Here is a 21,989-nt window from a genome sequence, read left to right as displayed (position 1 = left end):
TTCTTTAGCACGCTGGATACTGCCTTGGCCGTTTCAGTACCACTGCATCACAGCGTGGACAGTCTGGTTAGGATTGGGCTGTAGCTCTGGTTAATTACACTGCATTTCTGGTTGACTGCACTTAATGCAGAATTGTAGTTTAAAGCAGTGTTTCTCAAACTGTGGGCTGGTACCCATTAGGTCGGTCACAAGCCAATTTCAGGTGGGTCCCCATTCATTTCAATATTTTATTTTTAATATATTAGACTTGATGCTACCATGGCATGGAATTGGGAGAAATGTTATAGATTTGTACTTTTTAACAGGCTGTTCTGTATATGTTTTTAACAATGATAGTAAATGAAATTTACTCTTGAGTAAGTGTGGGTAGGATTGCAGCCTAGGATTGTTAAAAAAATTTCTGTTTAATGATGTCACTTCTGGTCATGACATCACTTCTGGTGGGTCCTGACAGATTCTTCTTCTAAAAAGTGGATCCTGGTGCTAAACGTTTGAGAACCACTGGTTTAAAGGAAAATATTCACTTAGGACACAATCCCAAACCCTTAGGTCAGTGCTTTCCAGCACTGACATAAGGGCAATGCAGCTCTGAGGTAAGGGAACAAACATTCCCTTACTTTGAGGAGGCCTACATGAGTGACACTCAACTGCAGGATGCAGCACATGACCCATTGGCACCACTATGCCAGTGCTGGAAAGTACTAACATAAGGAACCCCTGGGGGCTGGGGAATAAAAATAGGCCCTCAGTTTGGCTGTACTTGTCGTAAGAGGTGACTAAACAGCCACCGGGTAGATGGGACTCGTCAGCCTGGGAAGGCAGCTCATCTGAGGGAAGGAAAACTCTGATCCCAAACCACCACTGCCTTGTGGCTACATCCAGTTATGGAAAAGGCTTCAGGAGTCAACCTCGAGGCAAAATCCGGAGCAGGAGTCCCTGAGGCAGTTCATGGCTGAACACAGTCACGTTCTGGCAACTCCTGCGACTCCACTGGAACCAACCATATTGGTCTCTGCCTTTCCATTGGACCATTTCAGCAACGTGGAGAGGGGGGATTTGCTGCATGGGTAACTGTCTATCCCCCATATCTACTTTACCCAGGCTTCGTGCACTGGACAGGACACTGTTCCAGAACCACCATTCAGAGCATGATACCATAGTCTTCTGAGACTGAAAGATGCCAACAAGGGGTTAGGATTGCACCCTTAATGAATTTTTACCCCACCTTTCTACCATCCAGTGGGGTACCCAAGGCAATTTACAATAAAAAGAAACAATACAATAAAAGATTAAAACAGTATTAAAACCTAAAACAAATCAGATCCAATGGATCACCAATTCAAATTAGATTCATTTTTTTTTAAAGTCTGCTGCTCTCAGCTTTGTTCACATAGTAGTTAGCCATGGTTCTGAATTATGTCTGAGCCAGACGTGTTTACACAGGCATTATAAAGTAAAGGGAAGGGGAGTGGCAGTAATAATGCAATGGCAGTAAAAATCTCTATGTTTGATTTTATTATGGTAGTTAATCCTTTGGATAACAGACTCATCTGAAAGCAGTAGTTAATTGAGATATGACATTAATTTTTCAGATGCAACTATGTCAACGGTTGCTGGATTTCTTTACATAAAAATACTGAATTGGGCAAATTGATTCTTAAGATCATTGCTTTAAAAAGCACTCAGAGGAATACTGCAGAAGCAAAATCTGAAAAACTGGTAATTCAAAAAGCCAAATTAAATTCTGTCAAATTTTTAGATTGGTGCAAAATTTTGGCTAGAATCCAAAAGTATCTCCCAAGTAGTAGGCAAGCCTAAGCAGAATTTGGTCTATGTCTCTTAAACAGCAAATCCACTGCTTTTTGCAGCTGAGGGAAGTTTCAAAAGCAGCTGCTAATATAGCAAGAGAGGCTTCACTTTAAAATCAAAAATTTCACTGGAAATGCACAGGCCCTTGGACACAGGATCCCAGCCTTTGTTTCAAAACGAAAGATCTGCTAAATCAGTGTTTCTCAAACTGTGGGTTGGGACCTATTAGGTGGGTCGTGACCCAATTTCAAGTGGGTCCCCATTCATTTCAATATTTTATTTTTAATATATTAGACTTCATGCTACCATGGTATGTGATTGCATTTGGGGAAATGTTACAGACCTGCATTTTTAACAAACTACTATGTATATTCTTTTAACAATGATAGTAAATGGGACACTTCTGGGTAAGTGTGGGTAGGATTGCAACCTAGGATTGTTAAAAAAAATTTCTTGTTTGATGATGTCACTTCCAGTCATGACATCACTTCTGGAGGGTCCTAACAGACTCTAATTCTAAAAAGTGGGTCCCAGTGCTAAATGTGTGAGAACCACTGTGCTAAATGATATGAACTCCCTGGACAGGCATGCTCAGTTTTCTAGTATTTGGGAGATGGGATGGGCGTTACCAGAGCAGAGAACTAGCATGCCCAAGTTTTGTAGAGTATTGAAGACTGAAGCCAACCTGAGTGCTGTAGGCGATTCAGGAGAACTGTCATGGAAACTTTGTGCTAACATTATTCACAAGGTTGAGATAATTTTATCTTGGAGGAAGTTCCAACTCAAATTTTGCCACATCTGGTCTATTCCTCATGAACATGAGAATTTGTAAACAAAGCCATTTGACTAAAGCTTGAGACTTTTCCCTCACTTCTCTTAAGAAGGTCAAACTTGAAATGGGCTCCGTAAGCACTTCTACTACTCAGGGAATAAGCAATGCTTAACATAGAGAGGGAGAGAAAATTAAGCGACTAGGGTGGCAGATTATAAAGATTGCTAGGCTTGGATATGGGAAACTAAAGTTCACATCCTGACTCAGTTGTGAAGCTTACTGGGTGGCCAAGTCACACTCTCTTAGCCTAACCTATACTTCACAAGGTTGTTGCAAAGATAAAACTCTGCTCTGAGGTCCACAAGGGTGGAGTACAAGTGCAGCAAATAAATACAAATAAACTATCAGCAATTACAACAAGATACGCACACAAAAAACCTGGCACATAACATAAGCTTTATTACTTTTATTCTCTGGTTTACATTATGATAGTTTGGGGGGGTAGCTGATTTCATTCTACCATAAGAAATATGTTAATCTAGAAGCAACTGCAACACAATTCAGTGCCAAGAAGATGCCACATCACTGCACATGCAGTATATTTTTTGTTTCTCATTTTGCAATACTTCCTTCCTTCCTCTAAAGCAGTTGCACCAGTAATAAGCCATGGGCTGTCAGAAACAATAAGATAACAAGTACATCTGACATTTCCTAGAAGGATTTAAAAAAATTAAGAAATTGTAGACAGCGCACCACGCTGTACTTTCACTGTACACAGGTTTTAAAATCAGTCAAGCAAATGTGACTTGCTACAGAAGATGAAACGTGAGCTTCAGTCCAGTATCCAGTCCCACATTCATCTACTTACTATATCAGAAGCCACAAAATAAATCTGGCAAACGCTTCCCCAGCTCAACTCCTCTCCCCTCACCTTCATTTTCTACAGATAGTTCTGTCCACTCACCTGCAGTGAGGTTACACCCAACTTCAAGACTATTTTGCCAGCATCTGTACCATATATAGACTTTCAGACAAACTTTACAATACAGGTGTGCACCACTTAACGACGGGAATATGTTCTTCAATCCTTGTTGTTATGCGATTAGGTTATTAAGTGAACATTCAGTCCAATTTTTTTGCCTTTGTTGTGTAAACAAACACTCCCTGCCAGACACTAGCTGGCTGCACAGGCTACTGGAGATAGATTGCCTCTTCTTTGCATTAAGAGCCTCTCTGTTGTGTAAACAGACACTCTGTTGCAGGCTATGAGAGATGCAATTGCCTCATTAAGAGCATCTTTGTTGTGCTTTGACCACCATCACATATGCAGTCCGTTGTTAAGCGAACGGTTGTTAAGCAACGCACGCCTGTAGTGCAAGAGGGCCGGCAAATGCAGTTCTGCTACACTATCTATAGGGTTTTTCTCACAATTATACAGGATATTAATATAATACAATACCACTCACTTCAGTGGTTGTTTGCAGTCAAAATTCTCCTGAACATTGAACTTAGATATAAAAGTACTGTAATTATATTGCTGGGAATTTGCTTGTTTTTTCCTATAAAGTTGTTTTGGCTAATTTGAGAAGGAATACCAAGGTGTCTAGCAAATCATTTGAATTTTTTTTTTTTTTTTTTTTGCTATCTCACACTGATACTGAACCTTACATAAGCATATCATTCTATATATCAATAAAGTGAGTGTCCTGCATGGAGAGAGACAGAAAAGCAGGGGTGAGTAGAATAGGAGTTGGTGGACCTCTGAGAGGAATTTTATCAGTACAAAGTTTCTTTTGGGCCCCTTCCCTTCTCCACTGGATCATAATTTCTATGAATTATAATATATAAAACTATGTGGGCTTGCACAAAATGTGAATGCTGGTCTTCACACAATAGATGCAAACGTTTTCGAAGATCCCAGGAAATGTTTGGCTCCCTTCGTTTTGACCCCTGGGTCCCCTTTTTGACTCTGGGCCCAGGCACAATGTAGCCCCTGCACCCTCCCTCGTGGGTCCTGTTGGTGGGTTTACCGGGAAATACTCTTTCTGCTGAATGTCTCCATCTTCTACCCACCACCCAAAACTAGTTGGCATCAAACAGTAAAAAGACTTCCTCCAACTTTTCAGCCCTGTTCGCAAGGTTAGGTTGCCAACCCACAAAGACTGGCCTTTAATCTCCAGGAATTAGCATTCAACTTCAGATGACTACCGAGAGCAACCTTGGAGGGGCTCAAGGAATTTTTAAAATTTTTATCATGTTGGGTAAAAAAATCTCCAGAATTTTTAGCTTCAGTCAGGGTTAGCAACCCTATTTACATGCATCGGAAAGAGGGCCACTCGTGTCTTTTTTTGTGAGGGAGAACCTGAAAAGACAGGTCACGTTTCACCCATTGTACTGCCTAGGTTGGAGATGGTGACAACAGTGGCAAATTTATTTATTTATTACAATATTTATATACTACCTTCCTCAATAGACTCAGGGCAGTTTACACAGGCAGGCTGAGAATAAATCCATGTTCCAATGAGAGTTTTTACAAGTGTTATTCCATGAGACAATCTCATAGTGGTTCTTACACATTTAGCTCCGGGACCCACTTTTTAGAGTGAGAATCTGTCAGGACACACTGCAAGTGATGTCATGACCAGAAGTGACATCATCAACCAGGAAAATTTTTAACAATCCTACTCACACCTATCCAGGAGTAAGTCTCATTTACTATCATTGTTAAAATAATATACATAGCAGCTTGTTGAAAGTACAGGTCTGTAACATTTTCCCAAATGCAGTCACATACCATGGTAGCACCAAGTGTAAACTATTAAAAATAAAATATTGAAATGAATGGGAACTCACCTGAAATTGGCCCAAGACCCACCTAGTGGGTCCCGACCCACAGTTTGAGAAACACTGTGACATAGACACATGTCTATGTGATTCTATGACATAGAACATCCATTTCTCCAGTGTTTCCCTTCATAGTTCAGTCGTCATCCTGGCTGCCGGTTCTGCACTTTCCAAGCTCTCGCAGGCAGCTACAAACCAAGCTTCAGACTGGCGTCTCAAGAATATAATCTGTTCTGCCCACTGACTCCTCCACAGTCCACTCTTCTGCAAAGTCAGTGGTCTCCCATTCACAGAACTAATCCTGCTTAGCTTTTTCAGGCAAGATAATTGAGATGACACTCCCTATCCTACCCAACCGATTTGCTTTCCTGGCAAGGGCAGCTTGCCCCATTCTCTCCTCTTACCCCATTCAGAGTGAGGGCAATATGACACAACAAAAATTGCACTTCCTCTTGAGTTCATGTTTCCTCTTGTAATATTACAGTGCAGTAGTAACCAACTGGATTGGGCTATTTGACATTGCAACATCATCACGTTCATAATGTGATAAAAAGCACCCTACGCAGAAGACAAAAAGTGGCACCAAAGTACCTTCCCTGAGAGGTATGGTAGGCGCAACATGGTAAGCTTTTGGAGAGAAAAGTCAGGATTCATAATAAACCTTTTTTATGCTAAAATGTGTGTGCGCAAATATTCTGTGCAGCACCTGCACAGTTGTCTCTGGAAGCAGCATGAGGGAAAGGCAAAAATGCACTAAGCCCCACACTAGGTTCTAATTATTTGACCTTCTTCACACATAGGAGCTAATGCCCATTATGCAAATTCCTACAACAGGGGACTACATATGGAAAAGCAACTTGGTGGTAGCATCAATTGTCTACGTCAGTGGTTCTTAAACTTTTTAGCTCCAGGACCCACTTTTTAGAACAACAATCTGCCAGGACCCACTGGAAGTGATGTCATTACCTTGTAATTGATGTCATAGCTGGAAGTGACATAATCAACTTAGGTTTCAAACCTAAGCTGTGATCAGCCAAAGTTTCCATTACATAGTGCACTCGCACTGTTATTTTGCATAGCTTGGTATTCAAACATTCCAGCTCAGAAGTCCAAAAAGAACACCGACTTGGATCCTTCTCCAACCACACAGCCCTCTCCCCTTTCCAGCGTCCCATCTTCCCACCTATTCAGGGCAAAGCACCAGGCCTCTTTCTCACCATGTCCCTCCCCAGCAGCTCTGCACCTGTATTTTCAGCACCGTATTTTCAATGGCAGCTGAGCTACGTGCCACGCAACCCACCTGAAATTAGTTCACAACCCACCAAGTGGGCCTGACCCACAGTCTGAGAACTGCTGATCTAGGTATTTCCCACCCAATCAACAGCATCCTTCCAACTGGCCACCGGTTGGGTGAGAAAGACCCACACAATCAGTGCTGTTACATGGTGGAATCCCTCATTCGTAGTTTTCAGTCACATGACATTGCAAAACAGCGCAGTAGTGAGCTGCATGTGGAAGGGGCCTTAGCAATTACAAAGTTTGACAGTAAAGAAAGATTTAAAAAAGGGAGAATGTTGAAAATGAAAACATTATGTGTTATGGCCACATCACTGGAGTCAGATTCTCCTAAAACCGTTGGTTCACATCATGCCGGAATTGAACTAAATAATATAGGAAGGTTAAGAAAAACAAGATCTCCTAAACTCTCCAGCCTGAACAAAAATGTAACAGAGTTATAGAGGAGGTAACTGTATACCTGTTCCAGATTTTTCCTGGAACCAAGTAAAATTGAAGACATGCCAGGGAAGAGATTACATCTTTTGCAGTAGTGGATAGAATGCCAATAGATATTAATCTACTGAGAGAGCTACTGACTAGCCAGTAGTCATCCGTTGGAGAAACTTAATCAAAAGTATGTTATTATTATTATTAAGAAAGGAATTTCACTCAGTACTGGATGCCTTTGTCAAAGGAAACAAGTTATCACTATTGTGCAAGGCCCTCCTTTATGTGTGCATGTGTGTGCGTAAGGGGCAAAACACATACACACACACACAAACACATTCTTCTGCTTCCGGGCAATTAACAGATGAATAATTAAAAAAATCAAATTATGTGTAGTAAAATTAATAACCAGGTCACTGCAAAGATACAAAACAGATTCGCAAAGCCTAATCAAACATAACCCCAGGGCTAACAAAATCGAACTCCAGTCCAATTGATCTTTTTAAAAAACAAAAACAGCAGTGAACGAACTGCTGGCAAAATGGGGGTGGGGTGTCATAAGAAGATTTTACATTTCTGAACAAATGTTCTTACCAAGGAAATTGTGGTCTACTTATAAAGGCACATAAGGAAGTAAAACATATTGTGCCATTACATGTGCTTGACAATTGTGTCTGAGAGCATCTACCTAATCAAGAATCTGCTCTTTGCCTAATTATACTGCTGCTTATTAGCCAAGTTCCCATCACCAACCCCTTGCTGTTGCATGTACCCTAGGAGCAGACCAAGGATTTGCCTGTTATTGGAAACCTGGCTTTCTCATTTATTAAATGCTGCCTTCACAATATTCATCAGGAGAGACTGCTAAAAGGGCCAGACAGCAACAGATAATGGCACCAGTAGGCTAACGCTGTATACTGTACTGCAGCTTGGAAGTACATGCTTGAAAGCATAACTTCTCCTCCTCCTCCAGGATTAGGTTATCTGTGCAACATAAGGATAGGAAATCCTGGCACAGATGCCTAGGCTGCTAGAACCTCCAAATAATGAATAGCCGTGCTGGTGCTTGAGAATAGCATTAGCAAAGCTCTTCCCACATTTAATAAAGCCACCAAAGTTTCATACTGCAAGAATTGCAGCAAAACCAGCAAGAATTGCAGCATGAACCATGCAGTGGAGTAGCTAGAGGGGGTGCAAAGCACTACATCTTTTTCTCACATTAGTCTCATTTACATTGTTTGGGAAGCAGCAGAGATTTGCAAGTCAGGCATGGTTTAACTCAGGTCAGGGCACAAGTCTCTACCCCCATGACTCTACTCAAAAACGAGTCATAACATGGGCACTTTCCAAGTCACCCAGAGCATTTTCTTGAGTCTCGAATAGTTTCCTTTAAAAACCCAATCATGGGGGGGAAAAAAAAACAGGGCTGTTGTTAGACTCAAGTCACCTGACTTGAGTTTCCATCCCTGGGAAGCAGAAAAAAAAATATGGTGAAACGGTCACTCAAGAAACCTCTGTGCGAAAGCAGCAGCAGGATGACTCCAATCCTCTGAACATCCTGCTCCAGAGTGGTGCATTAAGGGTGGTATATAGCAGTGGTTCCCCAACTGTGGGTCCTGACCTGATTTTTTGGTGGGGCACAAAACTGACAAGCTGATAGCTAGCAAGAAAAATGCATTGAGCCCTATGGAAACAAAAACAGAGCAGCACATGTGTGTTTACTGGTGAATAGGCAAACATGCCTTGGCTCATATTAAAGGCCAGGCAAAGGGGAACTCAAGGACAACAGAATGGTTCTGATCCAATGAACGTGGAGCTCAACAAACACTCTAGAAGGCAATCCCCACCACTGTAGTAAAAAGGATTAAAACAGAGACATGAGGGGCTGGTAAATAAAATTTGTTCTATTTAGTTTTATAATGCTAAGTGGGTCTCAATACAGTGACGTTTTAAAAAGTGGGTCCTTTTAAAAAGCGGGTGTGAAAAAACGTTTGGGAACCACTGGTATATAGGGATCAGTGTAGTTGATCCACTACCATTTGAAACTGACCTCTCTGCTCGGACACCTAGTTTAGGAGAAAGAGAATGTATTTCTTACATTACAGAGAAGAAAAATGAATTTGTTTGCCTGGGCACAGCAATTCAAAACTAAAATACGTACTTCATTAATTGAGAAGCAATTGCTATAATGCACATTTGGAGGTAAGCAAATAAGACTTACATGGATTGCACTTTTGTAGAAAAAGCATTACTTCATTATGCACAATTCTCATGCATGTGCCTATTTAACCAGGTGCCCATGCACACAGGAAGCAATTGCTAGCTATGGCTTTCCAACATACCATGCAGTGAAAGACACATGTAGATCACAAACACAGGTTTCATACCATTTGTTTTTTTTAACCACAGATTTGATTCCATATAGAAAATCATTAAAAGCAACCCTTTGGCAGCCAGCATAAGGATGGTAACTACATGCTCACCCCACACAGGATCACAACAACATCTGCAGTGGGAAGGATTGCATGACTCTCTTTACTTCAGAATTCTGGTGAATACTGTGATGCAAGGATACATCACAGAAGGTGGTTCTCTTTCTGTCCTTGTATGCACAAATGGCAACAGTGGCAACTTGGACATTCATAAAACAACTCTCCAGTTCTACAAATATGTTCACAACTTAGAATACTACTGCGCACTGTATTCTTGTACCCTCCTGAGCAGGTGCAAAGGGCACAATGGTCTATTCTTGCTTTCCAGTGCACTTGTTAAACTGAATACAAAGAAGCAGCCTTAGTACTCTCTTACAGAAATACAGTACAAAATATGAATTCATTGTTGGAGAATACCTCACTCTTCTGCTGTGCCTCTACACCTCTTTAAGATTCATCGTTCCTTATTTCTGGCACAGTATGTTGATTGGGAAAAAGTTGCAAGCAAAGTGAAAACACACACACACACACACACACACACACACACACACACAGAGAGAGAGAGAGAGAGAGAGAGAGAGAGAGAGAGCTTGTGTGTTTCATATTCTCACCAACACTATGAAAAACTACAGACCGACCATAAAATATTAGTGTGCCATATCATATTCCACCCACAGAAAAAATATAACAAATGGTGCAAGGAAGAGAGGAAGTGACAACACCTGTGCTTGATCCCATGAATGACTATACATATTCCGTAACTTTCCTTTACCCACAACTTCTCACCCAACCATTCAACTACACACTGTGGCAGACAGAATCATATGTCTTCTTCGAACAACCTTCACTGGCATGGCAAGCATCTAAAGATATTAAGCTATGAGCTAAGGAGGCCCTGGTTCAAATCTCAGATACAACCATCATTGGGTAGGTTTAGGCAAGCCATTCTCCGTTAGTCACATATCTGTAAAATGGGCATAATAATACTGGCTTTCCCTTCCCTACCTGGAGCCAAAGTGGTTAGAAAACCTAACGGGACCTTTCCCAGCTCAATGGATTCTTCACAATGAGTTTATCATCTTCTCAAGTTGTGGTGCTTCCAAGCAAATATTAAGAAAGGACAAACACAAGATGCCTGCTGACAGTAAACAGGCCCTGTTCAAAGGGCACCCCTACTCCAAATTGGTGGCAAAATATGAACATGAAATATGCTGCAATTTGACTACCTTTAGTGGCACTGCCTAATCTGCCACCTGAGATAGCTTACTTTACCTAGTTTGACTTTGGTTCTTGAGCCCTCTCTGGGTGGTCACTGTCAACTAATTTTCATGGTAAATAATGAGCAGATAGTTCCTTCCACCCCTCCATTGATATAGGACTCTAATAGACCATGGACACCAGCAGCAAGCATGCCTTTCATGCATCTCAAGGATATGAAATTGGAGCAGTAAGCTCATAATTATGCCTGGAACTTATCTCACATTTTCTCCTACTACAAAGTTTATCAGGAAGTTTTGGCTGCTTTTCGAATTCCAAATAAACCTACTTACATGTACAGAGCAGATGAAAAGCAAGATGTGAAACGGTACCTTCAAAATATTCATTAAATGACAACTGGAAAAACATTGGCCTCCAGTGGCCTCCATTTGTAAGTACTCTGATGGGAAGAGCTGCAATGGGTACACACACACACACACATCAGGATAGTGAGCAACTACTCCCCTGATTGCTCCAATAACCAATATTTGCCTTCAGGAGAGCAAAAAAGAAGTCTTATAATTGCCAACTCTGTTTTCTCATTTAGGTAACAAATCACTGAGGGCCTGACCCAGAGCCCAGCGCGCCAACTTACCACTGGCATGCACTGTCACAAACATGCTGTAAGGCATATTTGCAAGCCTTACCACGGGCTCAGCACCTGAGCTACCCTAGCGCGAGCCCACGCTAGGTCAGCTCCGGTGCTGGGTCCACCTTCCACCGCCCAATGCTCTCCCAGACAGCCAGGTGGCAGAAAGGTGAGTGGTGAGATGGGGGGGAGGCAGAGAATGACATTCTGGGGCAAGGAGAAGTAGGGGGAGGGCAAGAAGAGGTTGGTGGTAAAGCTCAGCTCCACTAGATCCCGAAGCCCGACACAGGACTCCTTGATTCTACACCAGCTCAAGAGCCGCTGCAGAATCAAGTAGCCCCATTGCGGGGCTACTTCCCTTACCTAGGGGAAGGGGACGAAACTCCCCTTCCCCTGTACATGCGCCCGGCACATGTTGGATGCTGCGATAACCATTTCTGGCACTGTTGCAGCCTTGTGCACTGGGCAGCTCAGGATCGGGTTGTAACAGAGATGTGTGGGCAAGTTAGCGAGTAAGAACATTTCTAAGCTGGTACCCTGTATGCACTTATTTTCAAGGCCAACATATGCCCACCAGGCTTAACAGAGTGTGCGTGTGTATTTTGTACTTGGGTAGCTGTACCCAAGTGCAGGATCAATACTTCAATAGAGTGACATGGTCACCTCAGGTAGTAGAGGTGCCTGAAGCTGCTTTTCTTTCCCCACTACCTGGATTTCAAAGAAGAGGTGAATGACATGGAAGGGAAAGTGAGGAGGTGAGAGAAGCGGTGGGCTAGAGCAGGGGTGTCAAACTCATTTTATACAATTGGCCAAACATGGTGCTTCCTAAGGGTTGGAAGTGTCATCATTAAGCAGGAAGTGATGTCATTAAGCAGATGGTAGCCAGAAATAAGCACTTTGTTCTCATGTAGGAACTTATTAATTCCAAATGACAGAAAAGAATGTGTCAATCTTGATCATATTTTGATCCTAAACCCCTGCTAATTGGGTAAGAGGCACTTTTTCAAGTGGGTGCTCCTTTTTTTAGCAGGGGGAGAGTAACTGGCCCACCTCACCCCAGCACTGTCTGTTCTAGTGGCTGTCTGCTGGTGTTCTTTTGCATCTTTTTAGATTGTGAGCCCTTTTGGGACAGGGAGCCATTTAGTTATTTGATTCTTCTCTGTAAACCGCTTTGTGAACTTTTAGTTGAAAAGCGGTATATAAATACTGTTAATAATAATAATTAATAATATTTTCAATATATGAGAGATCCCAATTTTCCCGAGGGCCTCACTTTCAGCAGCGCTGCTTCTGCTGCTGCGTCACTTCACAGCTCAGCAGCTAAGAGGTGTTTTGCAACGTGACACCTTGGCAGAGTTGGTGCTGCTAAAAGGCTGACCCATGTGATAATTGGGCTTTCCCCAGTGCCTCCATTCTCCCTTTCTCACCCTTCCCGGTCTGCCTCTTCTCCCATACTGTTCCTCACCTTCTCAGGCCTCCTTCCATCTCTCCCTCCACTGCCTTAACAAAAGTGGCGCTGCTGAAAGAGCAGCACTGGGAGAGCCCAGTGGGCCGTATCTGTCCCATGGGCCTTATGTTTGACATCCCTTGGCTAGAGCATCAGAGACACTCTAGCCCACCACTCACCTCTCCTCCATCCCTCCCCTGAAAATGAAAAGGAAGATGTGATTGGAATGTTAGAAGAAGTGGAAGAGAAGTGGCAGGAGGCTCATTGTTGGGTAAGGAAGGGTAGCTAAATACACCAAGAGGTCTTGGGCCAACCACGCTGAAGTATAACATCCTTCATCAGTTATCACAAATACAGCCATAAACCCTCAGAAGCACAGATACTTTTCTCCATGAAAGAAAATGCACATCATTTCAGCTGTGTCACTGAGAGATCAGCTTTTCCCCACTAAGAGGCTTTCCTTTCTTTGATTTCAGTGCATGAGTTTCCAGTTTTTATACAACGTTCTAATCTCAAGAGCTTCAGCTTCATTTTCTTGGAGCAGCATTGCTCACAAAAATGGCATTAAAGAGAAAAAAAAAGGGGGAGCAAATTGTTAGCATGGATTAAATGCTCTGTGCTATACAGAAAGGAAAAAAACAAATTTTAAATGGAACAAGCAGCTACCGGCACTAAATGGATCTCATTAAGCTAGAAGGAACATAGTTTGCCAGTTTGAAGACTTATCATTTTCACCACTGACAGCGTACAGTATAAGAAAAATCCACAGCTGGGAGAATGAAATCTAACTACATCAGGCAAACACAGAGAGAGCAAGTCCTGCAAGAAACTCACTATTATTCTGAATATTTTGGCCAAGGATTTCAAGCATCCTGAATGAAGATCAAATTTTTCTCCCATGATGAAAAGCACTGCCATGAAATCTGACTGGATCAGGGCATGCTCACAGGACAGTCAATACCTTTATTACTCAGGTGCTTTACTTACACACTTTAAAACATAATCTGGTGAAGTAGTGTGGACAATGACAAGCAATTTCTGTTGAGTTCAAGAATAAAGTTTTGCCCTGCATTTTGGACCACACAGGCAGGATGGCCAAAACCTTATGCTCAGCTCACTGAGATCCAAGCAGCCTCTGTGGAGGACCGCAGGACAAACCTCTGTGCTTTTCCACTGAAAATGTGGATGTGTATTAGTATTAGAGAAAGGGGTCAAGGTAGGAGCAGTTGGACATATAAATGCTGCAGACTTGAATTGATTTAAGAGGAATTCTCTTTCCCTAGAAGTGCAGTTCAATCAGGAGGGCTAGGAATCTCTAGCACAACATTCAGCCCCTTCAATCAAACTTCAGTTCACAGGAATTGAGGAGAGACAGTAAAATTGGTATAAGCTGATGTGTAGTGTGGATCTGACCTTTAGGTCCTGTCCAAAACGCTATTCTGGAATTACCATCGGCTCAAGAATATGAAAACCGTCATCAATAGAGAACAAATGCTTAATCAGCTTCTTTAGAGCTGCAGCGTGTTCCCCTGGAACATGTCAACAACAGGACTTCTGACAGAAGCAACAGAGAGCAGTGGGCTCAGATGTAAATCCCGAGCAGCTATTATTTTGTTTATTTATTGTGTTAGGAAGCCCACCTTGTGGCTCTGGCTAAGCTATTCTAAGCCAACTCGAAAGGTTATTGTGAGAAGGTAAGAATATACTGTTGACACACACCAAGTAATTCAAATACAACAGGAAAAAAAATTTAAGCAACTGAGTTTACCACTCAACCATTACTATTATTTAGCAGATAACAGGTACACCATTAAAACAGAGGAATGATTTTAATTTGGCTCTCACAAAAGTAAGTATCTCTAAAAATTGTAAACTAAAAAGTGCTGTCTCAGCAGAAGGGGCATAGAGACAATCGATTTTAAAAGGAAAAAAGCTCAAAGATAACTTTCAATACTCATTTCAAACATTGTTCATCATATTTGGTATACTGAGATATTCAGATTGTGTAATCTAGTTTGGCTCACAACTGAAAACAGTCAATATGCATTTTTGTCGAATTCCCTCCCTTCCTGTGCCCTCCAGCAAGGAAAGAGATGCAGCAGTAGGTTAAATGAGGGTACAAGTGCATGGCTTCAGGGAGGAACACATGGAGTCCAACTTGGCAAGCACAAAATTGCTGTACCATTTACAACCAGACCAGTCTAACACCAGCACAGGCTACTCAGCTCTCACTTCTGATCAGTGTGAATGAGATTAGCTTCCACTTGGAAGTCAACAGTGTGCACCTAAAAGTCTGAGCTCCAATTAAAGTTACACCTGCTAAAAAAATGGCACATGAGTAGCAAAGTGTGTGTGCGCGCGCACGCATGCTTTTATTCTTTTATGGGGGAGGACAGCCGTGTGTAGAAATACTTCCCTTCTGAGAAAATAAGACTGAAATATAATCCAGGTTCTCCAGTGACGTCCTGGAGAGGATGGGGGAACCCAAAGACTCACCTTCCCCCTAAATAAAATTAACAAATGATTAAGGGCCCAATCCTATCCAACTTTCCAGCACCGGTGCAGTTGCAATGCAGCCCCAAGGTAAGGGAACAAATATTCCCATATCTAGAGGAGGCCTCTGTGATTGCCTCCTCACCACAGGATGCAGCGCATGCCCCATTAGCATGGCTGCACCAGCACTGGAAAATTGGATAGGATTGAACCCTAGGAAGTTTACAAGGGGGAGAAAAGAGGTAGGATAAGGACAATTCTGGAAATAAAGTGGAAACACCAACTCACCACCCTCATAAATCAGGCACATAAACTAAAGATCCCCTGCACAATCAACTTTTTTTAAAAGCAATGTTCGGAAACAGCACTTGGCATTAGGACTACAGAACTATCTACTATACACAGCTGCACAAACAATGGGGGGACTAGCAGTTATCTCCATCATGCTGTCAAAATCAAACTTCTCTACAATAAATATGTGTGCGTCTGTCCTTCATATTCACCCCAAAATGATAATATGTACATTGGCTTCACACTATATGCCAATTTGTTTACAACTGTCCTACGCAGCCTGGTGTCACCACTAGATCTTTTCCTGATCTACCAGGCACAGGTTTTTGCATGCCTTCCCAGGCTTAAGAGAAAAGAGAGAGAAGCAAAACACTTTTTTAACAATTACCCAGGACAGAACAAAAGTTGCAACTTGTACAGTGGCCACTACTCCACAGTAAACTCTGAGAGCATCAAAACAGCTCAGCACTTTCCAGTTGTTGATTGTTGGTTCTTCCTACTTTCCACAGCCCCAGGAATCTGATTGGCTCGCAGATGAAATGTTAATTAACCGTCTCCAGAAATAGTGGGTTGACAACACTGGGCGCACACACAAGGACATGCCTGCTGTTCCAAGTCTTGGAAAGTGGTCTGGGGAGGTTAGGGTGTGGTCCCTTGTCACTTCACACCGTTTTGCATGTCATCAGTGACAGTGCAACAGGGGACAGATGTTTCCTCTTGGCCTGATCTCAGCTGGGAGAGCGGAGAAACAAGCAAGAGGACACTTCCCCCTACACACACACACAAACACTTGAACTGTTCAGACTCTCTGGATGTGTCCAAGCTCAGAGGCGGTGCATAGAAAAATGTCAAGATTCCCTCCAGGGTGCATGGAAAAAAGTTAAAATTGTCTTTCACAAGTCATGTGTGAACTTGCTGCTAGTTTACACAGGCTAACAGTGCAAATGCACTAACAGTGACCACTTCACTAGCCCCCCACCCCTGCACATAGTCCTTTTTCAGAATCAAGGAATTCATCTTCTCAGATGTCTTTATATCCACCCCAAATAAAACTTCTGCTGCTCCCTTGCTGGCCCACCCAGCATCCTCATTGACACAGGCTGCAATCCTAACCACACTTACCTGGGAGTAAGCCCCATTGACTGTAATGGGACTTCTGAGTAGACATGCATAGGATTGGGCTCTTAGAGAGGATAAGAGTTGTTGTTTTAGAACCATTTCTACCCAACATTGCATATATGGAACAGGGATCAAAAGAGGACATCTGTGAGCTGGGCAGAAATGGGTTAACTCAAACTCTGGTTTGATCTGGGCCCCTGCAGGAGGATTGGACGCCCTCTCTATAACTCCCCTGGGACACAGGCTCACCTTTTCCTGCTTCAAAGACAAGGAGGGGGCTGTCACTTTAAAACCTGCCAGGGAGGAATCGTCCTAAAACAAGCTTAAGAATCCCATTTCTGCCCAGCCCATAGGTGTACACCTTTGATCCCTGTTGCATATATGCAACGTTGGGCAGAAACGGCTTAACCCTTTTGACGCTGGACTTTTCTCCCAAGTTCTCTGAGAGCCCAAGCCTATGCATGTCCACTCAGTCCTAAGTCCCATTATTGTCAATGGAGCTTACTCCCAGGAAAGTGTAGACAGGATTGTAGCCTTAGAGCCTAAGCCTATGCAGGTCTACTCAGAAGCAAGTCCCATTATAGTCAATGGGGCTTACTCCCAGGAAAGTGTGGACAGGATTGTAGCCTCAATTCCCAGCGGTTCCAAATGACAATCGGAATGCTATTCGTTAGGCATTGGGCTGCCGGCACAAATCCGGGAGATGGGTCATTCCCACGTGCGCATGCATACACACACGTGTACGAGTCTGCCGCGTCGAGGGAACACACGTACACACATACACGTTTCTAAGAGGCCAAAAAAAAATGAGGGGGATCCACGGACTCCAAAGGCGGAGCCCCCCACTAACCCCAACCACTAACCTGCCAGAGGGATGGCGATGATGGAGTGAAGGAAGAGGCCGAGTGGCAGGAGCTGCTTGGTCCACATGGGTGGCTCGTGGGGGCTCGTGGGCACTGCCGAGAAGAGGTGGAGAGGAGATGCCCAGCCGGCGCAGAGCGGAGACGAGCGAGCCCAGCTGCTTTTTATTGCGAGGAGCCCAGTTTGGGGCTGTGCGATGAACTGCAGCGCGCCGGGTCCCAACTCCCTCTTACGGTAAGAAAGTGCTTTGACAACGTCCCCCCCGCGCGTGCTCTCCGCCCGCCTTTCAGCCAAGCCAGCCAAGGGGAGGCGAGGAAGGGCGCAAGGACCACCGCAGCCTCCTGCGAAGGGGCAGCGGCCGGCAGCCCATCGCCCGGCTTCCCAAAGGGGGTGGCTCCGATGCTCCCAGAGAGCATCGCAGGGCAGGACCGAGCGCGCGCGCGCGCACTGGAGAGGGCGCTCCAGGGAAAAGGCGCTGGTGCCACCATTCGGCTTCTGCTTTCCCATTCGGGGGCGCCCAGGGGTCAAGCCTGAACGGGCTGCCCCGCCTGAGGCATGAAGGCTTGCTGGGATGCTGCTGCCCACAGACAAAAGTCCCTGCAGGTAGAAAAGTAGCAGGTCAGGGAAAAGGGTCTGGCGCAGTGTTGGTCTGGGAGGGTTTTTGTGAGCCTAGAAAAGCATGCTTTGGAGCCTCCTACCACTGTTTCACGTTCCTGGACTCACTGCCAGGCAGCAGGTGCCCAGGGGTCCCACGGGACGCCACCTCAAGTACCACTGGTGGTACTTGAGGTAGTGCTTGAGTACTCACTGATGCTACTTTAGGTGGTGCTTGAGTACCACCAGTGATACTTGAGGTGGTGTCCAGTGGTACTCACAGAACTCCTGGACAGCTGCCACCCAGCAGCACGCCAGGAACATGACACAGTTAGCCGTGGTTGGAGGCTCCAAAGCATGCTTTTCCATGCTTGAAAAAGTCCTCCTGTCCACCCTGAGCCCTTCTGTCCACACCTTAGTGGTGTTCGTCATGTCACATCTGGCTTCCCAACCCAGAAGTAATTGGAGATGATGTCATTGCCACATACTTCCAGTGGTACTTCTAATAGGTGGACCATGTGAAGTGGAGGACAAACGTTGTCAAACACTGGTCTACTGGTCTAATGTAGCTTCCCTCCCCCCCCCCCCCATTCTACTTATAAGTTTCTTAATAAGTCCTTAATAAGTTATATAAGTCCTTAATAAGTCCTTAATAAGTTTCAGCTTTTAAAGGTGTTAAAAACAAAACATAGATGCCTAAAGTGGTACCTATGCTTGTTTCTTAATGTATACATTGGGCCTGGGGTCAATCTTTTCCAGGTAGCTGAGCTGCTTTGGGTAGTGGGCAGAAATGCTGCAGATGCAGGTCTTCTTGGCAAAGGGATGTACTGAGAGAGAGAGAGAGAGAGAGAGAGAGAGAGAGCGCACATCACCACTTGAAATCATAGCCACTAAGAGCATTTGAGAGATCTTGGATTCTGTACGTTGCTGCAGTCTGGGGCAGATAGCTTTGGGTGGACTAATTTCCATCCAGGAAAATGGTGCTGTAGAAATGAGTCAGACTCAACACACTGTGGTGCCCATCCAGCTTACCTATAGCAGCTCATTCTAAAGAAAAAAGCTAGTGCAAGAAGATTATTACTAAGGTATTGCCCAACTCAACCCTAAATAGCCACTCACAAGCTATTTTGAAAGTAAGAGTTGATAGCCGCAGACAGCCCCCCCCCAATACCATGATCTCTACAGGCTTTATTTGATCCAAACTGCCTTAGAAATCTTTGGAGAAGCATGAGAGAACACCTCTTAAATAAATTGGGGGGGCTTTTGACTCTAGGAATTGGGTCAGGGCATGAAAAATAAAGCACAGAAGTGTATACCAGCCACCGAGTTAAATACAGCAAGCCCTATAACAGTTCTTTTTAAAAAAAAAAAAAAAAAAAAAAAAGATCACTGGTTCTGTCCTTTATACAATACAATCCTGTGTACGTTTACTAGAAGTAAATACTACTGAACTTGATGGGAGTTGCTTTCGTGTAAGCATACATTGGATTGTAACTGTAAACTGCTTTCTGGAAACTTTTGAGAAAGTAGTTGCAATTCTCATGAAGCTCACAGAACAACTGGTTTCAGCCAGATTCTACCCCAGGCAGCCAGTAAATAACCCAAACTCTTTTTTTCTCAGGTGTGGGGAAGGAGAACAGAGTGCTTCCTTTTCCATCCATAACTGTACTCCACCTACATCCCTTGCATCTCCTCACCTCTTTCTGCCCTTGACTCTCCCTCAAACATGCTCTGTGCAATCTGTTAATCTTTTGGTTGCATTCTGCTGTCTCCACTCCTGCACGCAAGATGAAGCGAGCTCACTTATATACTTGCCACACAAACTATGAGTCACAGAGAAACACTTAGGCTGAAGCTTGTACTGTAGTACTAGAGTTGGCCAAACTTAAAAACATTTTGTTTTCATTTATAGCAGTTTCAGATTTGTTCTTAGTTCCACCCCCGTTCTTCAAGATTACTGTATTTAAAAACAAAAGAAAGGCAAAACTCGAATCCTTTTATTATGATCATTTACTCAGATTAAAAATAAATTACCTGGAAGGCTCAGGAAGGGTTACAATACAAAACCAAACCAAATTCCTACCCCCCCCCCCCAAAAAAAAGTAAAGAAAACTATAGCAGTACTTAACATATTTGAACTCAAGGAACTCAACAAAAATGCAATCACATTTACAATAGCACCCAAGGACTATGCTACCAGATGTGCTTTAAATATGCACAGTTTCTGCACACATGGGGAAAACTAATGTGGGTGCAGGGATTCTGCGTAGCATACAGTGGTGCAGCTTGATGGTTTGGCAGGGAAGGAAGACGGAGGTGAGGATGAAAGTTGCAACCAAACTGTTGTGAGGATGATTTACAGTAGGGAAGGGGGAACCAAAATAAACCAATGCAATATGGTTTAAGCATTCACTCAACTAGGACCTAAGTGCAGGGCTGGCCTGAGTTGGCATGCCAAATACTGCCCCCCCTTATCCAATGATGTGCCAGCTTCTGCCCCCATGCGCAGTGGAGGCAAGTGAGCTGGCAGAGGTGAGTGCCCCCACCAACTGACTGCTTCAGTTGGCCTCATGGATGGGCCAGTCCTGCCCAAACATAAGCTTTGCTATAGAGCAGAGACAGCAGGGTGCACCTAGCTGAGAAGGTTCATTGAGTAGCAGGGTTCTCCAGACTCCAGCCCACGGGCTTGACCTGGCACCTGGTCTATCCCTCCCCCAAGTCAACTGAGTTTACCATTCTGTGGCAGAGCCTTTGTTTCACACCACTGATCTCCCCCAAAATGCACTCCAGCCAGTCGCTTCTGGGTTCTGTTCCCCCCCCCCCTGTACCCCAGTCCACTGCCAATTGATTCCCACTGATGACTGGTCTGTGGAGCACTGGTGGCACCATGAGGCCCTGAGGGTCTCATGCCATTGGCAGCTCTCTGCAGATTGGCAGGCTGGTACAATGGCGGCCCATGTGATACACCAATGGACCATGAGCTCCACTGGTGTATCTTGCAGGTAGGGTTAGGCCAGTTGTCATCAATTAGGGAGCAGCATTACTTGTATTTTCCCCAGGTATGCAGTAGGCACTTTCTTTAAGATCCTGCCATAAGAATGACAAAGAATCCAAGTTGGTAAAGAACAGAATGGGCTCTTTCCTTGCTAAGACAGACTGTCTTAACAACAGGGGCACAGGGAAAACAGATCAAGGGAAACAGGTTGAGCTCACATACAGAGAAGGCAGTTGAATAGCCAACAGATCAGGCAATTAGAAGAACATAAAAGAAGTAGAGATGCTAAGCAGAGACAGCTAAGCCAGTCTGGTGTTCTCACATGTAACTGTAGCTATAAAAGAAGCAATAAATTGGACCACACAAAAAGAATGTGGAATGTATAGTAACTTAGGTATGTTTTAGGCTCAGACTATGTGACAGTGACACACTTGTCTGTTCATACCCTTCTCTGCTCTAATCATATATGAAACAACAGTTTGAAATTCAATTATTAGAGCAAAAGGTGTATGCAGATCAGGGGAATGGAATCCTCCCCTTTTACTTCCCTGTAACCTCTCTCCAGCTACTGTTTCCCCAGCTGAGCTCATATTTTCATATTGGAGCTCACCTGAGCAGAAAAGCTACTTTAGGGGACAGGTTGCAGTGAGATAAACCACTGGGAAGGGCTGCCCCAAGAACTCACTACACCTGAAGCAGTGTGCCAAATTTCTGGTGATGTGTGTGCACGCACCAGAGGAGCCATAGTGGCAAAGGACATG

At 43.8% G+C, this 21,989-nt stretch overlaps 1 protein-coding gene across 1 annotated transcript in view; it reads right to left on the bottom strand.

Moving 5' to 3' along the window:
* The window catches only part of HGF (hepatocyte growth factor), a 70,579-nt gene extending 51,914 nt beyond the window's left edge, over nt 1-18,665 (bottom strand). The window contains exons 1-2 of the mRNA XM_066633704.1: nt 18,489-18,665; nt 17,642-18,236 (exon numbers count right to left, since the gene is read on the bottom strand). Coding sequence (XP_066489801.1) covers nt 17,642-18,236; nt 18,489-18,665 — 772 coding nt within the window. The remainder of the gene's footprint in view (nt 1-17,641; nt 18,237-18,488) is intronic.
* Nucleotides 18,666-21,989: the final 3,324 nt, after the last annotated feature.

The sequence above is a fragment of the Tiliqua scincoides genome, chromosome 7 (genome assembly GCF_035046505.1).
Source record: "Tiliqua scincoides isolate rTilSci1 chromosome 7, rTilSci1.hap2, whole genome shotgun sequence".
NCBI lineage: Eukaryota > Metazoa > Chordata > Lepidosauria > Squamata > Scincidae > Tiliqua > Tiliqua scincoides.
This window is presented reverse-complemented; position numbering and strand designations above follow the sequence as displayed.